Source organism: Lepidochelys kempii, chromosome 15 (assembly GCF_965140265.1).
Source record: "Lepidochelys kempii isolate rLepKem1 chromosome 15, rLepKem1.hap2, whole genome shotgun sequence".
NCBI classification, from domain to species: domain Eukaryota; kingdom Metazoa; phylum Chordata; order Testudines; family Cheloniidae; genus Lepidochelys; species Lepidochelys kempii.
In genome coordinates, this window is record NC_133270.1 from 30679710 (window position 1) to 30699841 (window position 20132).

Genomic DNA, 20132 nt, shown 5'->3' on the forward strand with positions numbered 1-20132 from the left:
CTGTAGAGAGGGCACTTAGTGTCATGGTGGCTTTCACAAAGTAAAATCACTTTGAACCAACTTCCACGCATTGGCTGCAGAGCAGCGCTTCACAGCATGGCACAAATCAGGTTTTTTTATGGCCAAGGTATAAACCTCTAGAAAAAAACGGATTCGCTTCTGATGAGCCCAGCGCTGGCCATGCCCATGAAGCCACTCTAAGAAGGAGAGAGAAGAACCAGAACTGGTTGACTTTGCTTTTGTTTCTCTGCGCCGGTGGGGAAAGCTGCCGAGCTTGCTGATCTCGCAGAGCATGTAGGGATTATTAAGTGTGGGGAATGAGGGGAAGGTCCTCCAAGTTTCCTGCCTATTGAGAATAAACTCTTTTAAATAATTCGGCCTTATTAACGGGGAGAGAAAACCCCAGCTGTGCCACTCAGCCGGTCACTGCACCAAAGGACATGATGCGTTGCCATGCTATTGCAACATGCTATGCTAAACACGGCAGATTGAAAGAGAAATGAGGCATCAGGTATTTCAGAGGCATTGACTTGCATAAAATCCTGAAGATTGAGTCTGTTTCTGAAAACCGTGGTTGGGTTTAGGGGAAATGACACTACATTACAGGAATCTCGTAATAAAACAAAGTAAGTCAATTAAAAAAACCACCAACAGCTCCCCGCCACTCCCTTTTTTCTAACTAAAGCCTTTCCTGCAGTTTATAGTTTGTACAATGAGAAAGCCAATGGCCAAGATTCCTAAAAGTGCCTGGTGATTTGGGGTATCTCAGGTTTTGAATGGCCAGTCTGAGACACCTTTCCGTGGGCCTGATTTTCAGAGGGTGGGTGCTTAGCACGTTTTGAAAACCAGGCCCCTGTAAGTTGTCTCAAAGAGGGTATCTACAATCACGGAGCGATTTTGAAAATCTTGGCTGACCTGCTGGCTGATCATCACAGAGATATGTTGCCATCAGAACTGCAGAACTTTAAAGGCTGCATCTGGAGCACTGAAGAATTTTTCCCATTTTTTATCATAATTTGGATGATGGTCACCTTCAAAGTGTTACTTTGCATGAAACTTGCAGGGATCCATGATGGCTATTTTCATAAAGTTCACATGTGAATGTCCACGTGTCGGAAGCAAAGCCAGTGTCACTGGAACATGGATTTATTTAACTTGAAACTTATTTAATCCACAGAATGATTCACACGTGTGCTTGAATTATTGTTCATCCTGCTGTTTGTTTATACCAGTCCCAGTGATGCTCTTTGCTGCAGTTTGTTTTCTCCCACAGTAATTTGTCTGTCTACTTCGTATTCTCTTCTCTGCTTTCAAGGCCTTGCATCCTTCTCCTTCTACCAGCTCCTTTGTCATATCACGGATTTCTCTCTAGTCAAGACAGCCCAGCTCCAGCCACATGTTTGGAAAAATGGCAGACTTTAACTGGGTTTTCTCATCAGTAGCCTTATCATAGGCAACAGCAGCACAAAGACCCATTAGATCAAACAGTCTATCCACTGCCAAGGCAGGGGCGCTCCCTCTAGACGCTCCCAAGTGGTTTTTTTTTTTTGCCTTGGGGCTGCATGTGTCTGGATTGAAAATCCTCTTTAAAAGGAAAAGTTATGTGACATCACCAGCATCTGCATGGCTCTCCCAGGGGTTTGGTGGTGGTTGTTTTTTTTTTTTGTAACAAGAGAGAGGCACCAGCGAAATTCCTCCCTGGTGCAACTCTGTTGGTTTCAGCAGAGTTGCACTGGGATGAACCTGGCCTGACAGTCTAGGGTAAAGAAGAGTTTAGAAACTTAATAAGGACTGGAGCAAAGGAGGATTGCAACCAGCTGTGGGATGGTGGCAGCAAGGAGAAGTCTGCTCTCCTGCCCTTCTCTGGGGTTTGACATGAGACAGGCAGCCAATGGCTTTGCTCCCAGGATTTTCTTGCGGGGGCAGGAAGGAGTGGAGAATGATACTTACAGTGCCATGGGAAGCTTTTTGTAGGCTGACACAATGGAATTAATACACTAATGTGTAAGCTGCGGATGCCTGTAGTAGGCACTTTCTAGTAGATCATCATATGGAAATAAAGGAAGCTCACAGAAGTTTTCCTGGTTAGCTTCTGTGACTGCATATGCAAGCTGCTATTCTTCCCATTGCCTGCACCCCCGCTTCCAGCAGCCTGTCTTTGTGCTTTGAGCCCCTGCAGCAGCCTTAGCGATCCCTAATTGGCTCCTTGATCCTATATCAGCTTATGGGGTGGACCAGAAAGTGTCTAGGCAATAAAATGGCTCCTGAGCGAGCTGCTATGATGGCCCTGCTTCTCTGCTCCTGGAGCTCTGACTTGGATTCTGATCCTTGATCAACCTCCGGAACCCGAGCACAGGCCCTGATCCCTGGTATTGACCCTCGGCCCGACTCTGACTCCGGCTTGATCCTCAGTTTGATTCTTGACCCCGATACTGACTCTGACCCCTGTCTTCAGTTCCTGACTCCCACGTGCCTGCCCACTTCCACCCAGGATCCTAACAACTAGGGACATGGGTCTGACAGCTACAAAGGGGTGAGAAAGAACGTAGGGGCTTCGTGCTCATGAATAGCCCACGATCTTTGCTTTATTTTAATGCTCACTGCTCACGAAGCTTCTCCCCAGTTTTCTGTTTGGGGGTTTTTCTCTCTAGCAGGGAGGTGGAGGTGGAAGAGGACAATACTGGGGTTGCTCCAAGCCAGTGAGCTGCTGCACCCTCTTGCTGCTCATGGCAGGGAAGCAGCTACCTCCCCTACAACTTGCCAGCACTGCCTGTTTTCCCAAATTTTTCTACTTGAAACCCATTTGCCTGCTGCCATTGGAAGCGGCCCTTGCAGGGAATCCAGTCCGTGCTTATCCTGGGTCACTGGGGCTTAGTTTTTCATTGTGGGTGACAGGAGCTGGAGCCTGGTCACTCAGTTGCATGTGAACCCTGCCTGCTGCATCCATTGGGGGACCTCGCCACCTCTGGGCAAGAAGTGACGAGGGGTGGGGTGGGGGGTTGTTCCTGTTTCCCTTCTAAATGGCTTTCCCAGCCTCTGCCGGTCCCTGAGGACTGCCTGGCTGACTTCTTGGACAGTGGACAGACCTGAACAGGGATATAAAATATGGTTCCCCATACAGCAATGCTGGCCCTGTCATGCTGAGATTTTGGGCCATTTTATTATTTTGATCTGGTCCCACGCTGCTGCTATTTGGAATGAACTTTCCTTGGGAGTGTGTGTATAGATAGTGTCTCTTTTGTTTGCTAAAGCTATTTCATTTCTGCAAGAAGCCAACCCACCATTTATTTATATGCTTCTTTAATCTGCATTGGAAACTCACTCACTCAATCTTTCACTGGCAACCAAGATTTATATCCTCAGTAGATTCTGTTATTTGGAGAAAGAGCCAGAATAACCTGGTGATGGCGTTAGAATGAGAACATTCTAACGGTCTCTCCTCCCGGTTCTGGGCATGGAATGCAGCTCGCACTGTGCCTCTGTGGCACTCTCTGTTTTTCATCACAGTGTGGATTTTTTGCCATTCATTCCGTCAGAAAAATAGAAATATAACTTTCTCCGAGGCTCTGGCATTTGTCCATTTCTCAGTTCGTGACAATAAAGCTCCTGCTTAGATTTAACTTCTGGAACAGGGAAAGGGAATTCAGGTTTGTCTTATTTGTTAATAGTGCATCATGGAAATAAGATCTACAGGGCAAATAGCATATTGGAAATGAACGGATAAGGGTGTAGTTCAGGCTGGTGGGTAGGCTGAAGCAATTTAGCTGACTTGATATAACAGCAGGCTGGAGTATTTGGCAAGAAGAGAGAAGTCCGATGGTTAGATTCCAAATTGCTGTGGCAACATACAGAATTATATAAATTGTATGAAAATATAAATCAGCTGATTAAATCATTAAATCAGTAACCATCCCTCCTAAATACAGGGTTTAAAACAATCACACAAAACATTTAATTAAAATCTGTGACTAACTGTGCATTAAAATTACAATTTTTGTAGCATTGGAATTGGGTAACACATATATTTAATAATAATTGTGTAACTAATCATAATAATTTTCACTTCTCTGCAAATCCCAGTTGCAGATACTGTGCTGAGAAGAGTCGATGATTTTTCCCCCATAGATTCATAGCTTTTAAGGCCAGCAGGGACCACTGTGATCATGCAGTTGGCCCTTCTGTGTATCACAGGCTGTTGGACTTCCCTGAATCAATTTCTGCGTCAAGTCCAATCGTTGTGAACCCATGCATGGAATTAGGTGCCCAGGCCAGGTCAGATGGGGGTGGAGGTGCTGCCCCCTTAGACCCAGCAGACAAGAGGTTAGGGCACTCAGCTGGGAGGTGAGAGACCTGGTTCGAGTTTCTGCTTTGAATAAAGCAGAGTGGGGATTTGAACCTGCCGCCCTCACCTCAGGTGAATACCTTCACCTCTGGGCTATCGGGTATAAGAGGAGCAGCTGCAGCACGCCTCCTCCAGGGGTGCTGGTTAGGTGGACTTGCAGCCTGCATATGGCATCGGGCCCCACAATGAGCTAGCGAGGAGAACGCCTCACTTGTGAATCTGTCTGGGGCTTAGACCCATCCTACGTGGTGAGCAGGTCAGTGGTGTCAGAACTTAGATACCTTTGCACATGCCCATTGGCAGAAACAGGTGCCTACAGGATTTCACTGGTGGACACTTAAGCACCAAGGGAATTTAGGTGCCCATAGGGTGAGGTGGCAGCTGAGAGGTGGTTTTGTGAATGCCAGTGACACCGAAGGGGGCCGTTAGGCGGCTCAGTCCCTCTTGTGAATCTAGCCCCAAGTACGGATATTACTGGTTGGGACTTTGTTTTGTTTGCCCATCACAACCGTCATCAAGTCACGATGGCTTACCTCTCAGCAATCACTACTGGTTAGTTCTCAAGCCCCCAGTGCTGAGGCAGAACCAAGTATACCTAGACCAGTGGTGGGCAACCTGCGGCCCGTCTGGGTAATCCGCTGGCGGGCTGTGAGACAGTTTGTTTACATTGACCGTCTGCAGACACTGCCGCCTGCAGCTCCCAGTGGCCGCGGTTCACCGTTCCCGACCAATGAGAGCTGCGGGAAGTGGTGTGGGCTGCAGGTTGCCCACCACTGACCTATACCATTCCTTGACAGGTGTTCATCTAACCTATAAAACCTCCAGTGACGGGATTCCACAAGGATACCACACCTCTCATTGACTTCAGTGGGTGGTCAGCACCACTCAAAATCAAATCTATGGTTTTTAATCATGTACAGCAACCAGGAGCCTTTCAAAAAAGATGGGTACAGCAGTTTCTTTCTCTGTGAAGAGCATAAGTAGGATTAGCTGCATATAAGGAGGGTAGTTGGATTCTGAAGGGTCTATTAACCGTGGTGAAGATTCCTGTACTAAAGAGGCAATGGTGCTGGGTTCAAAGGTGTCTGGCCAGTCCCAGGCACTGTCTTAGCACAGCTATGAGTGCGGCTGGCTGGAGGACTGAGTAGAGAAGGGCAAGGATAAAAACCTTACAGCTTCATTCCCCTGAGCGGCAGAAGTGCATTTTGGAGTCCAGATCCGGATCTGACACTTGTAACTCTTTTCTCACTCTCCTGCTGTGATGGGCTACAGCCAAACCCTGGCTGAGGCCTGTCCTGGTCTTTGGTGGGAATTGAGATTCAGAACGGCAATGTGCAGCCCATCCCTCACCATGGCAGATGGGAAGTTTTGGCAATGTCTCCCCACAAAACACGCCGCATGTGCTTTCCCATGCTCTGAACATTAGCAAACTGACAGTTCAGCAGTGAAGCCAGCCAGCCCAGGGCCACCAGGGCCTCTACTACATGCCTAGTGTTCGAGGTGCCTGCTTGAATCTGCATAGACATCTTCCAGCTCTAGGGGGAATCACTAACATGCTGAGCTTGGTGCTTGCGGCAACGTTCCATTCAAACGCTCGTGCCCAGTTTGCGCTGTGTTTGGCAGCAGAGCCAGTCTGAGGTGAAGACCAAACCGACGACAAAATCCAAGTCGGCAGGAATTGCCCTGGGCTTGCCACCGTTCCTGCCTGTCCCTCCTGCACTGAATGAGACCTGACTGCCCAAGGCAGGACTAAATGTGCAGTTGCATTAGCAGGCAAAGTGCTGGGTATATGAACCTCCTTCAGCCTGGGAAGGAGAATGAGCACAAGTTCCTTCGGCACCAGGGCAGGTTTACTCAGATGGCATCTCTGCACATACCAGGCTAATTGCGATCTTTAGGGCTTGCCAAAACTTGGAATTTCCACTTTGAAATTGGTTTTCATTCTGATTCAGAATGAAATAAAAACAATTCAAAATTTCCCCAAAATTTCATTTTGGATCAATTGAAACATTTTGTTTAGATACAATTGAAATGTTTTGTTCCATTTCCAACTTTTAAAATATTTATATTATAATTTATACTATTTATAAAATAAATTTTGAAATGGGAAGTAATTTCAAAGTGGAAAATCAAAATGCTCTCTCTCAAACTTATCAAAATTCTTTTTTTCAGTTTTTTTGACCCAGAACAAAATTTTCTCCAAAACAACATGTTCCCATGAAAAGCTTCATTTAGGACATTTTCTGAAGGAAAAATGTTTGGATGGGAAATTTTCGAGCATCGCTAGTAATTTTCCATCATTTCCTCTCTTGGCATTCTTGGTACCCTTTTTAATTTCCCACCAGGGTTGAGTCTGAGTATTTGTGTTTTCAAGAATCCCCTGCTCTAACTTTAGAGACAATTACATTTCTCTTGTTGTTTCTCCCCCTCCCCTCCACCCCCCTTTAGACTGAAGAGAAGCAGAAGGCTTCTGTGGCATTTGTCCAGCTTCAAGCTGCTATGGAGACTTTGGGAATCACGGTGGATGAGCAGACTGCCATTTGGCGTGTGTTAGCAGGGATCTATCACCTGGGAGCAGCAGGGGCATGTAAAGGTAAAGGAGTGCTTGCACCTCTCGTCTTCCTTGTTTTCCTACAACTCTTACCAGGCTGCTGCTTGTGCAGCGGGAAGAGGAGGGGGAAGGCAGCCCAGACAGATACAAAATTTGACCTGAGAAAAAAAGCTGTAATTAGATTGCATAGACCACACCTTACAGTCTAACTAGATTTCAGTTCATTCCTCCTCTGCTTCTGTGTGCTGGTCTTTCTGTGAGTTTCCTGCTTTTTAATTGTGAGGTCACAATGACAGGAATGCAAGGTGGAGGTGGGAGTTCTGTCACTTGAACTGAGACAGACTTCAGCTCTCAGTTACATGATCATCCTGCCATCTCCCTGACTTCATTGGCTACCAGGGGGTTGAACAGGTGTTACTGTCTCAAAGTAAAGAAACAAAGGGCTACGAGCTGGGCCGGGGTGATAAGGCTCAACACAAACTGCATGCTACAGATTATAGATAACAAAAAGAATGAGGAGTACTTGTGGCACCGTAGAGACTAACAAATGTATTAGGGCATAAGCTTTTGTGGGCTAAAACCCACTTCATCGGATGCATGCAGTGGAAAATACAGTAGGAAGACACACACACACACACACACACACAACATGAGGAAATGGGTGTTGCCATACCAACTCATCAATTAAGTTGGGCTATTATCAGCAGGAGAAAAAAAATTTTTGTAGTGATAATCAGGATAGCCCATTTTGAACAGTTGACAAGAAGGTGTGAGAAACAGTAGGGGAAAAGGTTTCAGAGTAACAGCTGTGTTAGTCTGTATCAGCAAAAAGAACAGGAGGACTTGTGGCACCTTAGAGACTAACCAATTTATTTGGGCATAAGCTTTCGTGAGCTAGATGCAGCCTAATGCAGATACCACTCTGAAACCTGTCACCAGAGATAACAAAGGCATTTCTTTTGGAGATCTCCATAGCAACTCCTAGATAATCAGCCACATTGTGGTGTTAGTTAGCAGGTTTTGGTACAGGGCCCAACTCTCCCCTCACACAGTTTAAATCCATGGCATCGTGCTGGTGTACAACTTGTGTGAGTGAAGAGTCAGGCCTAAAGAGTCCATTGTACTGTGTCCTGGGTTCAGAGACTTTATGTTCTGGATAGTAGCATAGCCTATACCTTAGACAGTTACTTCTAGTCCCATCATTCATCCCTTTCCTAGGCATGTTCAAAAGTATACGTTACTTTTCTCCAGAAACATGCCATTCCCAAAGCAGTGGGAGTATGAAATATGTACTGCCTTCTGTTACAAACCTGTGAGGTGCACAGAACCAGGAGCCCAAGTCCTCAGCTGCTGTGAATCAGCAAAGCCCCATGGAAGTTCAGTACCGGAGTCAGGGGAGCGACACAGAGTTACGCCTGCTGAGGACTTGACCCGTACATCTCCAGCAGTTTGCCACATCACATGACTTAAGCATTCAGGAAGTAACACCTACTAGGAAGACTTTGCCACTGGTTCATCATTTGTGGGAGTTCCTTGTTAATTATTTGGGACCTGAATGTTGATTGTGGGGCAGGGGAGGGGAAGACACAAAGAAAGGCTACTGGAGGAATTCTCTGGAATGTGTTACTTCCTTGTGCACCCTACCAAACACAGCCATCAGTACCATCAAGTGGTCCAGAGAAATCCCATTTATTTCTCTCAGCCAGGTTTTGCCAGACCCACCCATTATACTAACCCCACTGCCTCTTGTCTCCCTTCCAGTGTTCTGCCAAGTTTGGGAGGATCGGTACACATGTATGGAAATGAATTGTCTTCACTGAGCTTGTTCACATTTATGGCCTTTGTCTTTGACAATGAAGGTAGTTGTTCCTCCTCACCCCAAATTGCTGTGCCTGTCATTCCTTAGCATTTTACCAGTGCTCCAGGGAGAGAAGAGGCATGGTCACTGAAGGAATTATCCATCCTGGCTCGTAGTATCCTACGGTGGTTGTGTGGAGCTGCAGGTTCAGTTAGCGATTATTTTAGCTTCTCTAGAATGTCTCATGTAATTGAATTATAACAGTAACAGTGTGAAGGAAGATTATAAAGACATCATTACTACTTGGATACAGAAATTGTCTTTTCCCTAATGAAGTATTTAAGCTGTGTTCTAACCTATTCTAGAGACAGCCACACATGATTTACACACTTCAATTTATAGGGGTTTAATAATGGGTTGCTTTAAAATCAGCCATAGGCATCAGTAGAAGTCTCTGCAACATATCATAACACATCTCAGGGTAATTTATGCCATTCATCATTTATTAATTATTTTAAAAGGATGAACTTTTTCATCTCAAGTGTGTTCTCTCTCCCTCTCCCCACTCCTTTCCCACTTGGTAAATCTGTTAGCTCTATTTCTCTACAGAGCAGCAAAGTCTAGTCAGCAAGGACACATGTCTGACATTGATTTGAGCTCTCCCTGTCCTTTGGGACTAGGATCCTCCAGCCTCAGAGTTCCCAGCAAAAGACAAAATTGGAAACAGTGACCCCTCATTTAAAAACTAAAGAACTTAGCACAAAGCTACACAGGCAGATAGGTAACAGCACTGCCCAGGGAGTCGGATAGTGATAGAAACATTGCAGTCTTATTGTATCAGAGCTGACCAATGGTCCATCTAGCACTGTACCTTGCCTCTGCTTCAGAGGAAGCTTGTCTGTAACCCTGGGGAACTAGTGGATGAAGTATGCACTGAACCTTGAGGGATTCTATCACTTGCACCTTTATAGTCTTCTGAAGAAATGATGGGCGGCTCTTATTGTCCATCTAATTGGCTGCTCCTGAAGACGTCCTGTTTAAAAAATGCTGCCCATCCATTCACAGTTCTGAGTAACAGCTGTAGAGTAGGGAGGGGTGCAGTCTCTGTTTTAATCGAGTGATTATTGTTTGGGAAGGGGGAAGGGAAGGTTTGTAACCGTCAGGACCTTGGGGGAAACTCACCCTGATTTTTTAAAATGCTCTCAGTTTGGAACTGAAAATCACTTAATGCCTACACAGCAGTCTCAGAATGGCCTTGTCTTCCACTTTAGTTCTTGAGGGTCACAGCTCTTGAGCCAACTACGCATCCCTGTCAGAATATACAGAGCAGCATATCTACTTTACGAGGATGGGAAAGGCTTTACAAATTTCCTCCTATCATAGCTGGAGTTGATTTACTCAAACTTATTGAACTTTCAGCAGGGGCCTTTTGTCCCCTGTGTCCTGAGAGTCAGTTTAAGGTCAAGGGACTCCTGTGTTTGAAAAATCTTGTAGCTACTTGGGCAAGAATTGGAGTATTTAATAACAGTCCCAGACAGGGCTTGTGACTTCTCACAGAAGTGACTCAGATACAGGATTAAAACCCAGAGCATGTCTCAGCTCCACTCACTCTGGTATCGATTCCCCTGTCATGTGTCAACAAAAGGAGAGAAATGAAAGGAAATGTGGATAAAAAATGAATCAAAGCCAGTTGGAGGAGGAGTCTCTGAGGGGCACTCTTTTAATGTGGTTAAACCTATCACCCTGATAGCCATCTTTTCCCTCCCCCTTCTCATGAACTTTGAAGTTATGTATTCGAAATCCTTTAAGGCTTTTGGAAACGTCACCAAAGAGAGCTCATCCGCGCCTTTTCCATTCACGTTCCTGAACGCAGCCAGGCACTGCAGCCTTGTGGAACAGCAGGAGTAGCGGCAGCCTCCCTTATCTCAGAAACAAAGGCGCTTAACTTGTGGCACACACTGTAGTCACCACAGGGGGATGCGGGATAAATCATTTGCTTTGCAGATTGTCACAAATTCAGTTTGCCCAGGAATACACACGAATAGACAAGTGGCATCTATTGCTGCTTGAGAATGAGAAACTAGTTTGTAGCTCTAAAGACAACAACAAAAGTAGGACTTCAAATGCCTGCAGCATTTGGTGTCAGCTCTTCTTGTTGCCTTTGAAATACCGTGACATTCCCTTTGTGGGAAACGAGCATGACATCCAGAGGCCAGCAGGCCTCCCAGAGGCCCATTCACCTAGGCATTTTCAGTCCCCTTTGTGTGTCCCAGTCTCTTACATGTTTTCGTGTATTCACTATGCTTTAAGCAGGAAGGAGGTTTCAGGTGCAGTTGGAGGTCTGGAGTCAGCCCATTCTCAGTCTGTCAGTTTTGCTGACTGGTATAAAAATCACAGCCTCAATGTTCTCTGAGCTAGGGCTTCCCACAGCTTACTATTAATAAACATGGCTGTGTTTCCATGGGCTGTCTCTGAGGGGAAGTCCAGGGGCTGTCCCTGAGATGAAATCTTTCTTGAGGTGTTTCTGTCCCTGTTGCAGCATACTGGGCATTGTTCTCTACCCTGGGCACTCTCTATCTCCCGGAGGTGCTGAGGGTGCTCCTCTCGAGCACTCTTAAAGCTGCATCCTTTGTGGTTGCTAAGCACTGAATTTAAACTTCAGGTGCTGAAGAAAGGGATTAGGGAGCCCTCTTCGGCAGGGATTATTAGGTGGCATTGTACAAAGCCAGTCCATTTTCAGTTTGTCTGCCAGGTTCCATGGCCTTGGTTGGTGTCTGTAACAGGATGTTCTGCTTCTTTACGGGCAGAGGCTTGGGGCCAGCCCACCCTGTTCATTCATTCAATGCTGCTACAGCGGGGACAGATGTCCCCTATAAAGAGTGGGGCTGTCATTAAGGTGCAGGAGAGAGGAGTTTCCCTGGAGTGACTGCCTGGGTCTCCTTGGGAGGGGAGCATTGGGAACCTGCTGGGGAAAGAGGACTGGGAGGCAGCTCTGGGAGGCAGGACTCGGCCTAAGGAACCCTGCAGATCCTGGGAGAAGGTGCAGAAAGCATGCAGAAGGGGTGCCCAGGAAAGGGGCTGGATCGATGTCTTCCTGTGGTTAGTAAGGACACGAAGAGCCCATTGTTGAAGATCAGCATGGAAAGGAGTAAATGACCCAAGTTTTTCCAGCAGACTGATCCTGTTTGAGACTGCTGCCTCAGTTGCTCCCGCCACTTCCCCTTTGGAAAAGTGAGCTGGCCCAGATCTGCATGGGACAGAACATTACTGAACACCAGGAAGGAAAATCTCTGCATCTGTCTTTTCAGTGTGTTTATTCACTTTTTTAAATATTAAGAAAAGTTATTTTTACGCCTGGAACAGCCCGTCATGGCAGGACTTTGCTACAGGTTTACTTTGTAGTCTTTGATAGAAGCAGTTTATTTTCAGAGGAGTATATTCTGCACAGAATTGCACTCCACTGAAGTAAGCAAGGCATTATGGAACGCTGTTTGATCTCTTCCTTTCTGTCTATGAATGCTTTGAGAACATCCCCAGACATCCATGCCTGGCACATGTCAGTTAACAGAGTGTATTTCACTCTTTGTTCTGGGAGAGCTGGAAACTGTTCAGTGCCATTCTGTACGTCAAGTACAGCTCTGTCTAGAAAAGTGATTAATATTTCCACTTTGTTACTGCCCTAGCCTGCTTTCTGCAATTACTCTGGATCATAGCCGCATGTTTCATGAGAAAACATTTCTACCACCAGCCCTGTAGAACTCAGTGGGGCTATGGAAGAGTGAGCTGGTTTCCACACTTTCTTGTGTATCACAGAGAATATTGCCAGTAAAATTCTGCTCCCAGAACTATCTATTGGACATGAGGAGGAGGAGGATGTGCAAATCGGGAGGAACCGAATGTGGTTTTCAGGTACGGAGATTGGAGGTGCCCGTAATGAGAAAAATCTTGCTTTGTCTGATCCAGGAGTTTTGGGATCTCCACCTAAGTGCTGCAGAAGTTAGAATTCAGGGCTCAGACTTGTATCTGCATCTTAATAGCAGTTCGGGTCTCGTGTCTGAATCAAACTGTTTTTGTGCTATTTCTATCAGGGGAAGGGAAAGGAAACCTGTGATTAGTTCTCCTGAATACATTCATTGGAGGTACAGTCCTAGATTATATACTGAAATCTAGGCTTTAGATTATCTGCCTAGGTATGTACTTATTGTCCTAGTCCCATTGCTGTAGTATCTGAACACCTCCTGTCTGAGGCAGGGAAGGATTATTATCCCCATTTTACAAATGGGAAACTGAGGCACAAAGAGATTATGTGACTTGCTTCCGGCCACACTGGAGGCATGATGCAGAGCCCCCCACACCTGGATCCATTGATGTGAAATAATCTCTCAAATGCCTAAAGGGAGAAGTGACTGGCAGTGAAAATGAGCTATAGAAACCCCACCTGAATACCTCTTTTAGCTTTTTAAAATGGAAAGTTTCCAGAGTCTCTCAGAGCCATTAAGATGAGTAGGGTAATGGGGATGTCAATCAGAATGTTAGAATGAGGGCAGCTTGCAGAATCAGGCAGGCGCTAATTACCCAATTTCCTGTGAACACATGGCCCGGTCTTACTTATCTCATCCTCACCAGTAGTAAGAAAATCCTTAAACTTGCGTTACAGCTGCTGTTTTACGGCCGCGGAGATGTAGTGACCTTTCAATAACTGATGTGGAAATGACACTTTCTTAATTCCACCTAGGCTCAAAACCCACATTTACCCAAATTTGTCATTATTGTGGGTTGCTAAAAGGATGAGGTCTCCTGAATTATCACGGGCTGAGAGGCTGCCCTTTTGTGATAAATGCAATATCAGATGTATACCCAGGAGGGTGGTAAGGGAAGAAATCCAGCATGTTTTGGTGTCATCTTTAGCAAGTTTCAGAATGTTTATCGTTGTCCCAGCTAAAGTTTGGCAACAGCTGTCATCTATGCAATGGGTGGGAAACTCCAAATGAAGAGAAGAGCCCAGTGTGTGAGAGGCTGGGTTTTGCATGTAACTTCATAAGACTTTATACAGAGGCAATTCTTCCCCTACCAATGTTTTCAAAGAAATGTTTAAGGCTTAAAATCTTGTTTTAAAAACAGTTTTAATCCTGTTTGCTGGAAAGCCAGTGCCAGGTTCCTTCTCCGCCAGCTGAATTTCAGGAAAGGGAGAGGAGAGCCACTGACTTGCTAGGAAGCATGAATAATCTCTAGCTTTCTCTGACTCCCTGAGCTTCTTGCACAAGTGCCAGGGCGTTGAGTGGGGCCCAGATCAGAACAGTGCTGGAGTGGAGAGGGCAGATTAGGGTCCTCAGGTCCAACCACACCTGGCCTTGCAGTTTTCATTCTGGCTCAAATGCAGCCTCAGTGAGCAGAAGTCTTGTGAGGGCAGACAGCTGATACAGTGAGATTTTTTTTATTTTTTTTTTACCAAAGTCAAAATCTTTATAGAACAGCAGGAGTGTTTTCATCACCATCAAGATCCATCAGCCTTCAATTGTGGGAGGATGGGTTTTTTTTGTTTTGTTCTGTTTTTGTAGAGCTCGCTCTCCTGATGGTGATGCTAGAACATTAACATTTGGCTCAGCTAAATCATATTCTGCTGTGTCTCATCCCATTGCAACGTCAGTGAAAAGGCTAGCTACCTTTCTGGCTGGGGAAGGGTTCTCCCTGCTTCCTGGCATCATTCATGAAGAGGCTGCTTTGAAAAATTCCATCTAGGCCTGGTGATTAAATCTATGAATCTCTCCATACATTCTCACATATTCCTCTCTTCGCACCTGGGCTTTCTTCCTTATGTTTTTTAAAGGACAGGAGCATGTTGTGTCTCATCTACAGGGTGCAGTGAAATCATTCCTGTCTTATACGTTGCAAGCTCTGAAATAACAAATCCACACAGGCTTCATGGGAAAGGTCTTAAAAACCACCTGAGAACAATCTTAGTGGATTTGTGGAAACCTGCCGAGCGCAGCGCTGAAAGGAAGGGGATTCTGAGCTTGGCGGAGCTGTGTGGCACAGAGATCTCCAAAGAGCATGGCAAGGAAACTCACTGTGCCACAAGTACTCCTTTTCTTTTCACTGTGTTTTAGGTTTTTCATGGCAATCCCGAATCTCAGCTTGGATTAGTGGAAAAGTTTGCTGAGGTATGTGAACCTGGGCCTCATTCTGGGTCAAATGTGCACTGCCTTTCCCACCTGTGGCAGAGGTGGGGTTGGCTGTTTAAGATTTTGAGTGGGAACCATGCAAAACTCCAGGACTTGGGTGGAGTTTGTGCTTTGAGTCATTTGAAACATAAAGTCCAACTCAGGAGGTGGAAGGCCCATATAAACAAAATCCAAAATACAAGTATGGGTCAGAAACCGCCGTTAGTCAATAGCTATAGATTGGATAAAGGGTTTTATTTGAACCTGCCACCTTGAGTGCCCTTATTCTGCCCTGCCTGCTATCCAGAGAGAGGGCATCTGGAAACAGTGTCACTGCGGGGAGCACACAGGTCATTGTGGTGGTGGGTCTCTCACATTCCTCTGCTGTGTTTGCACCGAGGGCGGGTACTGGTTATACCTGAACCTCTTCTAAGGGGGCACCTTAGTGTTTCACAGCATGAGAACAAAAGCAGAGAACTATAGGAGCAGTTGGAGAATTGACAAATCTGCTGGTTTGCAAATAGCTCTGATAGATTAGAGCTCACTCAAGCCCTGGACTGGTGTTTACTGATCAGATCTGCACTCGCCAGATGTATTATCATCTGGGTGAGAAATATATCAAAGCTGGAAATCAGAGTGTGTGCAGGAAGGGAATGCAGCCGGAAGCTCCCCCTAATCCAGCGTACGCCCTCAGCTACCTCCGCTGGCCTGGCTCTTGGAAAGCCTCTGGCTGTGACTTAAAACATCTCCCTCTGCTGAGACCTCACACAAAGGGGGGTGACAACAGCTCCACCTGTCCTCCCTCGCAGTGCACCCCCCTACACAGGTATGGAATACTCTGTGGGCCAGATGGTGGCCACACCTTGGGCCGATGCAGCTCTGCACTCATCCTTGAATCCTCCGCAATGGGTGAGCTGCAGCAGCAGCCCTGGTGCTGTTCCCTCCTGAAAGGGGCAGGGAAGGGGAAAGAACAGTGAGTGGATGCTCCCCTCTCCTCCGTACAAGCTGGAGCAGCAGGGGTGCTCCTCAGGAGCGGAGGCCCAGGGCTGGTGTAGCTGCACCACCCAGCTCGCGCAAGGTCTGTAACTTTGCCACAATGTCACCCGACACAAATATTTTTTCCCAGTCCAAACAATATCGTTGGTGGCCCCGGCTTGGCCAGGCCTGAGGATTCCCACTGTGATGCAGTCAGAATACGTTCTCATTTCCTGGGCTGTTGTAGTCGATGCGGTGAGCTCTACCCCTGGCCCTCAGCTTCACTGGCTTTCTCCTTGTCTCTGAAAGACTTTAGCTGCCTTTCCTTCATCCATTCCCCTTTAGTCCTACGGCCTGGCCGTTACTATTGCCAAGATACTGGTGGTGCGGAGGGGTCTGACTCCAAAGGCTTGTTACTATTGACATTGTTTCTCCTTCCTGTGATTGTTTTTTTATTGTTAACATGGCTCCTCAGCCGGGGCAAGCTCTCTCTCCTCACCTGGAGACTTGGCATTATCCCTTCAGCATTCTGACATCTTCATTACAAACTGTCTGCGAAATGCAGCCCTAATGGCAGATTTCTTTCATTATGCCATTACACGGCTCTTCCCATTGTTCTATATGTGCGTTAATGGGTCGTACATTAGCCCCGGGGTCAACAGAGAATAGGCTGCAGAATTTAGTGGAAGACAAATAAATTAAACATCCAAGCAGGGATCAACCCTCCCTGTCCTCCCCCACCCACCCAAAGCCATGAAAATGGGCATCTGGGTTAGTCCCATTATCAGTAATAAACAGAAAAGTTGTTATAAAATCGGTGGAGAAAGTGGCCGAGGTGACAAGCTGGCTCAGCTGCTCACTGGGCACCGTGGTTGAACTCTCCTTTCACAGAGCTGTGGAGTCCTACAGCATAGATGAGTGGTATGTACAGCGAGAGAGACATTATACCAATTAGCTGGGGGTTTGAAACAATAGCGAGCGCCCCTTACAGGCTGCAGGTCCCTCTTAATGTTATGTAATGTTTAGAATGAGATGGCCCCGTGGACTGCCAGTCCCACTCTAGCCATGAGTACAGAAGCAGAATAGTAAAATAAATCCATCCCTTCGCGGGAGCCATCCTATCTCTGCTCCATCCCCAAATTCCTGTGATGTGTGGACCCTATCCATGGATTATGGCACAGGGAGGAAAGTGTCTCTCATAGAATATCAGGGTTGGAAGGGACCCCAGAAGGTCATCTAGTCCAACCCCCTGCTCGAAGCAGGACCAATTCCCAGTTAAATCATCCCAGCCAGGGCTTTGTCAAGCCTGACCTTAAAAACCTCTAAGGAAGGAGATTCCACCACCTCCCTAGGTAACGCATTCCAGTGTTTCACCACCCTCATAGTGAAAAAGTTTTTCCTAATATCCAATCTAAACCTCCCCCCCTGCAACTTGAGACCATTACTCCTCGTTCTGTCATCTGCTACCATTGAGAACAGTCTAGAGCCATCCTCTTTGGAACCCCCTTTCAGGTAGTTGAAAGCAGCTATCAAATCCCCCCTCATTCTTCTCTTCTGCAGACTAAACAATCCCAGCTCCCTCAGTCTCTCCTCATAAGTCATGTGTTCTAGACCCCTAATCATTTTTGTTGCCCTTCGCTGGACTCTCTCCAATTTATCCACATCCTTCTTGTAGTGTGGGGCCCAAAACTGGACACAGTACTCCAGATGAGGCCTCACCAATGTCGAATAGAGGGGGACGATCACGTCCCTCGATCTGCTCGCTATACCCCTACTTATACACCCCAAAATGCCTTTGGCCTTCTTGGCAACAAGGGCACACTGCTGACTCATATCCAGCTTCTCATCCACTGTCACCCCTAGGTCCTTTTCCGCAGAACTGCTGCCTAGCCATTCGGCCCCTAGTCTGTAGCGGTGCATTGGATTCTTCCATCCTAAGTGCAGGACCCTGCACTTATCCTTATTGAACCTCATCAGATTTCTTTTGGCCCAATCCTCCAATTTGTCTAGGTCCTTCTGTATCCTGTCCCTCCCCTCCAGCGTATCTACCACTCCTCCCAGTTTAGTATCATCCGCAAATTTGCTGAGAGTGCAATCCACACCATCCTCCAGATCATTTATGAAGATATTGAACAAAACCAGCCCCAGGACCGACCCCTGGGGCACTCCACTTGACACCGGCTGCCAACTAGACATGGAGCCATTGATCACTACCCGTTGAGCCCGACAATCTAGCCAGCTTTCTACCCACCTTATAGTGCATTCATCCAGCCCATACTTCCTTAACTTGGTGACAAGAATACTGTGGGAGACCGTGTCAAAAGCTTTGCTAAAGTCAAGAAACAATACATCCAGTGCTTTCTCTTCATCCTCAGAACCAGTAATCTCATCATAAAAGGCGATTAGATTAGTCAGGCATGACCTTCCCTTGGTGAATCCATGCTGGCTGTTCCTGATCACTTTCCTCTCATGCAAGTGCTTCAGGATTGATTCTTTGAGGACCTGCTCCATGATTTTTCCAGGGACTGAGGTGAGGCTGACTGGCCTGTAGTTCCCAGGATCCTCCTCCTTCCCTTTTTTAAAGATTGGCACTACATTAGCCTTTTTCCAGTCATCCGGGACTTCCCCGGTTCGCCACGAGTTTTCAAAGATAATGGCCAATGGCTCTGCAATCACAGCCGCCAATTCCTTCAGCACTCTCGGATGCAACTCGTCCGGCCCCATGGACTTATGCACGTCCAGCTTTTCTAAATAGTCCCTAACCACGTCTATCTCCACAGAGGGCTGGCCATCTCTTCCCCATTTTGTGATGCCCAGCGCAGCAGTCTGGGAGCTGACCTTGTTAGTGAAGACAGAGGCAAAAAAAGCATTGAGTACATTAGCTTTTTCCACATCCTCTGTCACTAGGTTGCCTCCCTCATTATATGTATTATATTATAGTTATATGTTGTTCTCATATAACTAACTCCTGGGTTTCCTCATGGGAAGCCAGTGCAGGTCCTGGAGCACTGGGAGTTGCTCTTGGTATGAAATTCCACTTAATAAACAGCAGCTGCAACCCTCAGTTTCTGGATGGTCTCAAGGTGTAGCACAGAGATCCCAGCTTGAGGGGGCAAAGCTCCTGAATGAGCAAGAAAAGGTTGCACCATTCTTAACTGGCACTGCTGAGTAAAGGGCTCTTGGGTACAGAAGCTACCTGGACATCCAGCTGCAGTGCAGGGTCTGGCAGTGTCCCCCACGCTTCACGCCTGTGCCACGAAGGGCTGTCACAACCCCCGAGTCAGGAGCACTGATATATGTCCTGGTGACTGCTCTGGCTGCTTCTCCCAACTCACTGGTGCCTGAGTCTCATCTGGATTGAGCCCCATCCAAGTCCCAAGATCATCTAGACGCTGGGTTATACAGTCTGCTGGACCAGACAAGTCAGGCCATGTTCCCTCACTGCCCCTCCTGGCATCCTCCTATGGGGCAGGTGGCAAAGCAGCCCCCTATGACACCTAAAAGCAGAGGGGCAATTGCCCAGTTACCCTCTGAGCCCTCTCAGAACCAGAAGTTTCATTGTCATGAATGGCCAGCCAGGGGACTGAGTGAAGTAGCTTATTCCACACAGGGGCTGATAAAATTTCCACCACTCCCCTGCCACACTCTGGCGTTACTTGTCTTTTCAGTTACTGTTTTATGCAGCCTCCTTTGCAATGGCATCTAAGTGCAGCCAGCAGAACAAATGCAGCAACCATGAGCCATCTCAGAGGAAACCGGTTGACATGTACAAACTATGGCCCTGTCTATGCAGCAAAACAATGTGTTTTCCACTCCAGTTAGCTCAATGAACACTCCTCCCCACAATGCCTCAGGTACATGAGTTATCACCTTTAAGATCATCTAAGCTGGCCATGGATGCAGCCTTGCTGGATGCTCAGAGGGGTTTCAGTCCAGTTAAGCCAACTTGATTGGAATAGACACCATTTCTGCCCATAGGCCAGTCAGGCACAGTGTTTAATCAAAACCCTTCAGAGTCTAGCATGCAGTGCATGCTGCCCAAAGTGCCCTGATGCAGGGCTCTGGAAGGCTGCTGGGTGTGGGGATGGGGACTCATGCAGGCAGCAGCTATCTGCTGGAAATGTCATACTGCTTCTATGGTGTACACGCACATGCTTTTGCTGGCCTGGCTACGGCCCAGCCCCAGCGACCAGAATTCCATTTATCGAGACTCTACTCCTTACCGTTCCTTTTCAGATACATCTCCTGCCCTCGCTTTCCCTCATCCACATAGCGAGCCAGATCTCCAGCTGGTGTAAATCGGCA

At 46.9% G+C, this 20132-nt stretch overlaps 1 protein-coding gene across 3 annotated transcripts in view; it reads left to right on the plus strand.

The window, feature by feature from the left end:
- Positions 1–20132, plus strand: part of MYO18B (myosin XVIIIB) — a 196215-nt gene that overhangs the window by 35090 nt on the left and 140993 nt on the right. For all 3 annotated transcript variants that reach the window (XM_073312543.1, XM_073312542.1, XM_073312541.1), the window contains one exon: positions 6791–6935. In XM_073312543.1, coding sequence (XP_073168644.1) covers positions 6791–6935 — 145 coding nt within the window. The remainder of the gene's footprint in view (positions 1–6790; positions 6936–20132) is intronic.